This window comes from Mercenaria mercenaria, chromosome 14 (assembly GCF_021730395.1).
Source record: "Mercenaria mercenaria strain notata chromosome 14, MADL_Memer_1, whole genome shotgun sequence".
Taxonomy (NCBI): Eukaryota; Metazoa; Mollusca; class Bivalvia; order Venerida; family Veneridae; genus Mercenaria; species Mercenaria mercenaria.
The window spans coordinates 12,119,287-12,129,283 of record NC_069374.1 but is presented as its reverse complement, the minus strand read 5'-3'; the positions used below and the strand labels follow the sequence as shown (position 1 = coordinate 12,129,283).

Below are 9,997 nucleotides of genomic sequence, written 5' to 3'. Positions count from 1 at the left end.
TGTTCTACGAGCTCTTGTTCTAAATTGTTTTATTGATCTAATGTCTGAATAAATCTATTTTTCTAACAAAAGAATAAAGTACCAATGTTAGAATCTTTTATGCGAAATCAAAGATTTCACGTCGCACCAACAGTTTCTGTAAGTCCAAAAATAGTACTGTCACTTTATAGCATCTCGTTTATATTCTTTACATAACGTTCATGTTCTGTTTATGGGTTTTTCTTTTTATCACGTAAAAATTTCTTCTGCGATATATTTCACCATTGTTTTTTCTGTATTTTATGATTTCATTTATGTCTTGCCAGATCAGGGCCCGTATTCATAAAGCTCCTAAGGAAACAATATTCCTTGGTTTTTGAGATTTGCCTTAGTTTTCTGCATTTTCTCCTAAGATGTTAGGAAATAACTTAAGTGTTATTTATAAAACACCTTAGTCTAAAAAACTCCTTAAGTCGATCATTTTTTTCCTTAAGTTGAAGATTTTTTCCCTTAAAATGTAAGGTACCTTAACTTTTGAGGACAAGGTTAAGGGAAAACAAAATTGGCGGATTAGCAGCCAATTCTTTTTTTTTTTTCGATATAAAAACAAGATTTTTGTGGTAGGATTCGTAAGACAATTGTAGCCCATGACCTTAAGCACATTGATTTACAAATATCATAACAGTTATAGTCGTATCAGACCACGTACATGTATGTAAACTTCCGATGAATTTTTTATGAACACAGGACAAAGAATGGAAGATCTACTAAGGTTTTGCAGTCATTTTAAACGTAGAAAATGCTGCCAGAAAGGATCTAGAATGCTACGGATAGAAAGATGTGTAAATTTCGTCATAACACATTAACAAATCATAAATAGCTAGAAAATCCATATCAAAATTGGACTAACAAAAGGTATACCTTGATACCTTGATATATGGTAAGGTAGTTCAATTCAGAATTAACATCTGCCACAATCACAATTATTTCCGAGCACTTTGATCAGGACAGGGTAAGTACTGCCAATGTCACAGTATGAAGAAATATATAGCCATACCTGGGCTTAGGAGTCCCTATTGGTGCACATTTTGAATCCTGTTGCAACTGGCTTCTTACAATGCGAATACAGTAAATTGGCGGAGATATTAGGCTGATTACAATGCGGATACAATGCCGACTGAGCTATCGGACTGCTTACAGTGTAAATACAATACAGACGGAGCTATCGGATTGCTTACTGTGCGAATACAATACAGATAGAGCTATCGGACTGCTTACAATGCAGATTTTAATGTGTTTTTAAACTGACTTAGCGTTTCGCGATTTCTGATTCCGTAGGGAAGTTCATCCTGGGACCACTAACCGGGAATAGACGTTCATATAATGCTGTTTTCTATCTAAGAACTTTACTATTTTCGATCTAGGAACTTTTAGATGTTCTCTTGTGACCTATCGTAAGGTTATGTTGTTATAATAGGAAACGTTTGTGATCAATTTATTAATGTATTGCAGTGTCATTATTAAGTGATTTATAAGTTAGTAGACATATGTGATAAGTCACTTGAATAGTGATTGACAGCCACCCTAAGTGCCTGAACATATCCACCGAGGGAATCATAATGTCAGCTTTAAGGATTATCCTAGCAGCATGTTTTTTGAAGTTTATACAATTTGTCTCTGTTATAGGCAGAAGTACTACCATTATTTCAGCAAATGTCTTCATCTAGTTATATAGTTAATGTACTCAGGATAGTAGACTGTTGGAATGGATATTGGATTTTAAGATCATTAAAGATGTGAAATGTGTAATTAGTTTTGTTGTATCTTTTCAGATCATGCGTAAGTAAAGATGTAAACTTCCAGTACAGATCCCGCCACAGTAATCAAAGTACGGTATAACTTTGTGAACATTGTCCTAACAGATCTCGCTTCGGTAGTCAAGTACGGCTTAAATTTGTGAAAATTACCCTAATAGATTGCGCTACGGTAATTAAAGTACGGTTTGAATTCGTGAATATTGCCGTAACAGATCGCGCTACGGTAATCAAAGTACGGTATAACTTTGTGAACAATGTCCTAACAGATCTCGCTTCGGTAGTCAAATACAGCTTAAATTTGTGAAAATTACCCTAATAGATTGCGCTACGGTAATCAAAGTACGGTTCGAATACGTGAACATTGTCCTAACAGATCTCGCTACGGTAATCAAAGTACGGTATAACTTTGTGAACATTGTCCTAACAGATCTCGCTTCGGTAGTCAAGTACGGCTTAAATTTGTGAATATCACCTTAATAGATTGCGCTACGGTAATCAAAGTACGGTTTGAATTCGTGAATATTGCCGTAACAGATCGCACTACGGTAATCAAAGTATGGTATAAATTTGTGAACATTATCCAACCAGATCGCGCTACGGTAATCACAAAACGGTATATGTTTGTGAACATTGCCGCCCTAACAGACCGCGCTACAGTAATCAAAGTATGGTATAAATATGTGAACATTATCCAACCAGATCGCGCTATGGTCATCAAAGTACGGTGTAAGTTTGTGAACATTGCCTGAACCTATCACACTACAGTAATCAAAGTACAGTACACGTTTGTGAACACTGGCCTAAAAGATCGCGCTACAGTGATCAAAGTACGGTATAAATTTGTGAACATTCCCGTAACAGATAGCGCCACGGTAATCAAAGCACTGTATAAATTTTTGTGGACATTAACCTAACAGATCACGATGACCGCCTCGATAGCCTAGTGGTAGAGCGTCCGCTTCGAGTGCAGGAGGGCAGCGTCATACCAAAGACGTGAAAAATTGTACCAGTAGCTCCCTTGCTTGGCGCTCAGTATTAAAAGGGAAACTGGCCTCTTCGCTCATACCCTCGTGGCGATGGATTTCATCAGGAATGCGGTGTCAAGAGTGATTAATATAAGTTGTAGAACTTTCTTCACAATCGGCCTAAGTAAATTATGTATAAACTAACAAATCACGCTATGGTAATCAAAGTACGGTATAAGTTTGTGAACATTGCCTGAACATATCACGCTATAGTAATCAAAGCACTGCATAAGTTTGTGAACATTGCCCTAAAAGCTCGCGCTACAGTGATCAAAGTACGGTATAAATTTGTGAACATTTCCGTAACAGATCGCGCCGCGGTAGTCGAAGCACTGTATAAATTTTTATGAACATTAATCTAACAGATCGTGCTACGGTTATCAAAGTACGGTATAAATTCATGAAAACTGTCCTAACAGATCGCGCTACAGTAGTCAGAGTACTGTATGAATTCGTGAAGATTGCCCTAACATATCGCGCTACGGTAATAAAAGTACGGTATAAATTTGTGAACATTACCCTAGCAGATCGCGCTACGGTAATGAAAGTATGGTATAAGTTTGTGAACATTGCCGTAACAGACCGCGCTACGGTAATGAAAGTATGGTATACGTTTGTGAACATTACCCTAACAGACCGTGCTACGGTAATCAAAGTACAGGATATATTTGTGAATATTGCCTGAACAGATCACGGAACAGAAATCAATGTACGATATATAAGTTTGTGAACATTGCTCTAGCAAATCGTGCTACAGTGATCAAAGCACGGTATAAGTTTGAACATTGCTCTAAGAGATCGCGCTTTGTTAATCATAGTTCAGTATAAATTTGTGAACATTGCCCTAACAGATTGCGCTAAGGTTATAGAAGTATGGCATTTTGTGAACATTGCCTTAACCGATCGCGCTATGGTAAAATTTGTGAACATTGCCCTAACAGATCGCGCTACGGTAATCACAGTACGGTATAAGTTTTGTGAATATTGCCCTGACAGATCGGGCTACGGTAATCAAACTACGGTATAAATTTCTGAACTTTGCCCTAACAGATCGCGCTACGGTAATCAAAATACGGTATAAGTTTGTAAACATTGCCTAAACAGTTCGCGCTACGGTAATCAAAGTACGGTATATGTTAACAGATTTACAGTAATCTGAGTATAATATAGATTTGTGAGCAATATCATTTTATATTTGTAACGTTGTCAATCATGTATATAATTGTACATAGATATGTCTATACACAAGCAACTCTACTAACCAGGTATATATTTGCTGGGATCTTGCTTTTGATGGAAACTAAATATTATTAATATATATAATATAAACACATAAGTGAGTGAAATAAAGACAAAATAGTAAACGTCATTCAGATAAAGGGAAAAACAGTAAATCTCTAATTGACGTTCAAAACAGAAATAAACATAACCATAACACAATAAGAAAGAAATGATTCACGTAACAATTAGACATGAAGTAATGAAATAAATCAAAACAGATGTCAAATTGATACAGATTCTAAAATCATACTATAATCATTTTGCATCTTAATATTATATTTTCTTTGTAGATTAAATGAGTGTGAGTATGATGGGAGAACACTCTTCTGTGACAGCTGTTGTGAATTCGATTGTTGTAAAAGTGTGGGCGGACTGTGAGTATATATGATCACGAAAAAACCTTTAAAGACTAAAAACATTCTTGCTTGATACTTTTTGCTAATGAAAGTATACCTTAAAGTAAGCTTTGAGTCATTTGCGGAATAGCCATATAGTGTTGAGTGCAAGCCGCGTAACCAATTTAGACTTACCAAAGCATCAAACGCATGTGCGTAATAGATAATAATAAAATATTTGTTAATTAAGCACCTAATGTTTTCCTCTTTGTGGCATAAACTGTGTCAGCATAAATACAAAACTAAAATAACAACGACAGCACACCGATAACAGGAAAAAAAATCCTATTAAAATCTTAATTCTGCATTTTTCAGGTCAGGTCATGCCAGTTTTGGGATTGCAGGAGGAAGTATGCTTTTCATGGCTGGGAGCTGCATCTGTATCTGTCTCCGATGGAGGATTCATAAGGAACAAAGAGAACGACGTAGAGCAGCAGCTATTGCAAATGTCCCAGGTATGTTAGCAACACTTTTATTGAAACAGCGATGATTGTATCGTCAAGTAAGCGAAATAATGGCGGAAATTTTGACCTGCGTTTCAGGAATCCATACCATGATGTATTTGTTCTTCCAAGTAATTGACAAAGCTAATATAAATTGATACACGTATTAGAAGCGTAAATAGCTGTTTAGTAGTTTATTTAAATAATGTATTGTTTCTTCATGAAATCGTCATGGACAACATTATTAGTCTCCTACCGGTTGAAAACCAGTTTCGGGGACAATAGGATTGCGCAATTGCATATTAGGTCCATAACTCTGACATTCATCAAGGGATTTTAATATTACTTGCCAGAAATGTTACACATGATGAGACATTGTGTCATGTGCAAAACCGTACCCCTAGCCCAAAGGTGAAGTTCACACTTGGAGGTCAAAGGTCAACACGGCTTATTTTCCTGTATGATGTGTTACTCAATTATAATTCATAAAGGGCTTTTGAAACGTACCTTATAATAAGATGATGAGTCATGCAAAGCTTTCAGAACCCTAGTTCAAAAGTCAATGTCACACTTGGCAGTCAAGTTTTAACATGACACGAACAGTCCATAACTCTGACATTCATCAAAAGATTTTAATATCATTCGCAGATATTTTTCACATGATAAGAGACGTCTCATGTGCAACACCTGGAACCCTAGTTCAAGTATCAAGGCTACATTTGGAGTTCAAATTCTTAAGGTCATTTACTTTGTCATGCAAAGCAGGATTTAAATATTACCTTGCAAAATTATTCACCTGGATTAGAGTCATGTACAAAACCCAGACCACTAGCTCAAAAGATCAAGGTCACACTGGAATCTCAAAGGTCAACAGGGCATATTATTTCCTGTCCGGTCTGTAACACAACTGTTCATAAAGGGACTGTAATATTACTTGACCCAAACGTTCCCCAAAATAAGATGATGTGTCATGAGCAGCACCCAGACCCCTATCTCAAAGGTCAAGGTCATACTTATTGTTTAAATTTAGATTTTTTTCTGTCTGGTTCTTAGCTCTGTGATCCATATAGGGAATTTAGTAATCCTTGACACAACTGTTCCTAATAATGAGACAACATGTCTTGCTGAACACCCATAATTATCCCTACCTTAAAAGATCAAGGTCCCAGTCGGACGCCGAGGGTCATTATCAGAGGATTAGAATATCATCTGACACAAATGTTCTCAATAGTGAGACAATGTGTTGTGCGCTATACGCAGACCCAATGCTCAAAGGACACGGTCGCATTTAAAGGTCAAAGTCAGTATTGATCTTTTCTTGTCAAATTAACATTAATTTTTCCCTGTCAAGTCTGTAATATATATATTTTTAAAGCTCATGTACATTTGAATCATATTGATGCAAATTAAAATATGTTTGTGTAATTTCTACAGAATTTATTCTCTTTAATATCCTTACTGCTGCCGTTACATTTAAATGCAATCTCGCCAAGCATACGTAATTTTTGCCAACACAGAAAAAGACATAAGACGACCTTCACCTTTTCCGGAGGTAAAGAAAATGAATGTTAACAGGCTCAAGGTCGCAATTGCACTGATCTATAATCAGGCGTCACACGCAGGTGTCACCACGTTTTAATGTATGCGCGTAGACTTCTTTTTTCTTTGCTTATTGGGAGTCAATTTACAGTACTTTGTAATAATTTGAAAAAAGAACTGGGCGATTGCACGACATGTTAGATTTGCATCTTAAAAATATATTTGAATTCGGAATATACACAAATTCCAGAGGAATCCGTAACGGAGCAAGGATACATAGAGATTTTTTGAACTTCGTCAAATCGTCATAAAGGCTCTTTTTGATGTTGTCTGAAAGTGTCATTTTATGCTTCGGATAAAAGATATTTCAGTATTTGAGAGCTGCAGACCTAGCTGTTGCAGAACTATTTTTAAAAGGAGTTTCGTGTTATTAATGTTGATCCTACGGAAACAAGAAAGGTCCATCAGCCGCAATAGCGTTTTACTACGTTACGGTAGCGGAAAGGATATGATGATTTCTTGAATTTAATTTTTTTTCTCATATTTTTGCACCCTTTTCAAAATGAAATGCTACTGAAATTGAAACTAAAACCTTGTTTATATAGTAATAAACAGCTGGAAATTTATACATATGCAAATTTAAAATGATTGTATTATAACATTTTGCATATATAATGCAATATTGGTTATACATCAGAACGGACGCAGCGGCCCAGTGGTAACTCTGGTGTCGTGAGTTCGGGCTCCGCTCCTCAGACTAAAAATATTATATTCTGGAATAAGCGTCCCGTCCCGTTAAAGAACCAGGGAAGCTTCTGGAATTGGAACGTCCTTTTTGTCATGCACTGTACTCCAATTTATATTACTAACAGTCTTCTAGAGGAATTGCCAATAAGGGTTACCGATGGCGACTATGAATCAGCTAACAAACTAACATCATCGACAGATATCCTAATGTTACACCTCAGAAGGCAAAATTAGTTACCTTCCAGTAGGGGACTTTATTCACGTGTTTGTTTTTGGGGATAGAACTGGTAACCTCCTGATTCGTAGTGTGACCGTTTACCTTATGTGAACGAGCGAGCAGCGACCCATTCAATCGCTAAATACCATATATTTGTACTAGTATCGCTCAAGATAATTTTTGCTTATCTCAACTTCCTTTCGTATTCTGGTTTAGATGAAAACTTTAGTCTCAGATCAGTGTGCCAGATTGTTTAGAACACAAATAATTCATTAACTAAAGAATAAGGGACGTCTAAAGCAATTCTTCGAAAATTATTTGAACATGTTTAATTTTTACAGGATCTGTTGTTCTAACTAATCCACACCATGCCGGCTACGACCAAACAAGAATTCCATCTATTCATCAGCCAAACCCTGATAAAATAAGGTTATCTGAAAATCAAGTTAGCAACACAAACCAGACTGGATACGACCAACAGGTGCCCAATTTCGAGCCAATCCCTCCACCGCCGTATGAGAGTGTAACTAAACAAACACAGAAATGATCTTGGTTGTGCAGAGAGATAGCAGGATAAAATAACTTATCATTATAAAGCATGTCTAAAAGACCACTTATATATTGAAAAATAAGTGACTTGTAAGGCCAGGTGGTCTCTGTCAACATGTGACTTTTAACACAGGCTTGACTGTATATTTGCTAGTAGTTTTAGACAATTCATTGACAGAGTCAAACAAGTTTGTTCTAATAATGAAAATGATGTAGATAGAAATGTAAATGTTTTATAAGCAATATTTATTTGCACTTGCCTACAATAAGTCATTAAACGCTATCAACTTCTTATAATCGAGATACTGCTATAGTGAGCATATTTATTTTGTATTTTTTTCGGCAAGATCGTTCATACATAAAGGAAATTTGAAATGTTTATACTGCAAGAACAGTACAAGTTTGATGTTACGATTCTTACATCTTTTACTTTAACACTAGACCGTTAGGCAAATGTAGAAATTTACATAGCTGCAATTATATATTATCTTTACCGTTCGTTTGCATTTAGAGAACAAAAATGTTATTTATTACTTGAAAAGAAACTTGTTTTTAGATGCTTTCATAGTTAAAACGACATCATAGTAAAATGTGGTATTCTGCTTCAACATTTTTGTTTACACATTTTACCTATTCTGTCATTTCTGCTTTTCGATGTAATGACCCTTTTATTACAACACTCCAACTTTTTGTTTTTGTGTTGTTTGTTTTGTTATCGAATGGAATTTTCAATGATTATCGACGTTAAAGTATAAATGATTGAAAGGTTTTTATATGCGCTAAGAAATAGAACTGTGTCTGGTCATGCATAATAAATGAAAGTAGTCCGGCAACATACAATACAAAATGTACAGTGCGTTTTTTTCCAACCTGTTCATATTTACTTGTCAAGTACATTATATAGGTAGATATATAAACATTTATATTCAGATTTTACATTTTTGTGTACTTTATACTGTAATACTTTTTGATCAAAGAAGTGTGTTTAATCATAAGGTTAAAACGAATTAAAAAGCAACATAATTATACATGATGCTTGAACTAAAGGATTATTGTTTGAGTTTTATTCAGAAATAAAGAAAATTAATTGTCGAACATATTTGAATAAATATCTGAATTATTTTAATGTTTGTATTATTTTATACTTTATCTGCAGAATGTAGAGTACTTACAAAACATGTCTTCATTGTCTTTTTTTTTTGTAAATCAAAATATGACAGTGCTTCTTCCAGTTTAATATTCAGCCATTACATCTCATCTACACGCTTAATTGTGTGGTAATAAACGAAATAAGCACGTACGGTAATCATAGAAGAGATGCGTAAATTACCATACAGTTAAGCGGGTACATGAGATATATACAATGGTTAAATTGAGTCTGTTCATGAGTGGTTATAAAACGCCCCCTAGCACCGCCTAAGCTAAACACTATAATTAAAGAACACTGAATGATATAAACGAACGTAATGGATCAGCCATAATAACAAGAGTATATGAATGAGGTGACTTCTGACAACCATCAGACGACAACACCGTTCAAAGTACGGATCAGCCTGCACATCCATGCCCTGCACAGTTAGTAATATTTCAATGAAGGCCTATTCGAATAAAAAATGGTACTGCTGAAATTGAATGATTAACGACAACAAGCCCTCTAAAGGAATCGAACTCGCGAGGTTTTAGTATGTGACACTGACACCATACATATACAGATAGACACTACATAGGGTTTCCTGTCATGTAGAATGTAAAATTATATCATTTCCAGAAAAAGATTTCGATACAATATGATTTACACATTCGAAGTTACACTGTATGGAAAATATATACAAACCCTGTAAATGGCCAGTCTCTGTAAGATGAGCAGAAAATGACAACAAAAAGTTTATACAACTTATTTGTCCTGCCTCCTCATCCTTATCTAAAATTCCAATTATGACTTTGTTTGATTTGTCTTTATCCATGATTTCTGGCTCTAAATACACCATGCTGTCTCCAAGTTGTT

At 35.4% G+C, this 9,997-nt stretch overlaps 1 protein-coding gene across 2 annotated transcripts; it reads left to right on the top strand.

The window, feature by feature from the left end:
• Positions 1–4,370: 4,370 nt before the first annotated feature.
• Positions 4,371–9,118, top strand: LOC128548365 (uncharacterized). Of its 2 annotated transcripts, XM_053522946.1 has the most exons (3): positions 4,371–4,476; positions 4,813–4,952; positions 7,785–9,118. In XM_053522946.1, exons 1-3 carry the CDS (start codon positions 4,398–4,400, stop codon positions 7,797–7,799), a joined length of 234 nt encoding a protein of 77 aa, XP_053378921.1. In that variant the 5' UTR covers positions 4,371–4,397; the 3' UTR covers positions 7,800–9,118. The 2 variants fall into 2 exon arrangements, with proteins under 2 accessions (XP_053378921.1, XP_053378920.1); XM_053522945.1 differs by lacking the exon at positions 4,371–4,476.
• Positions 9,119–9,997: the final 879 nt, after the last annotated feature.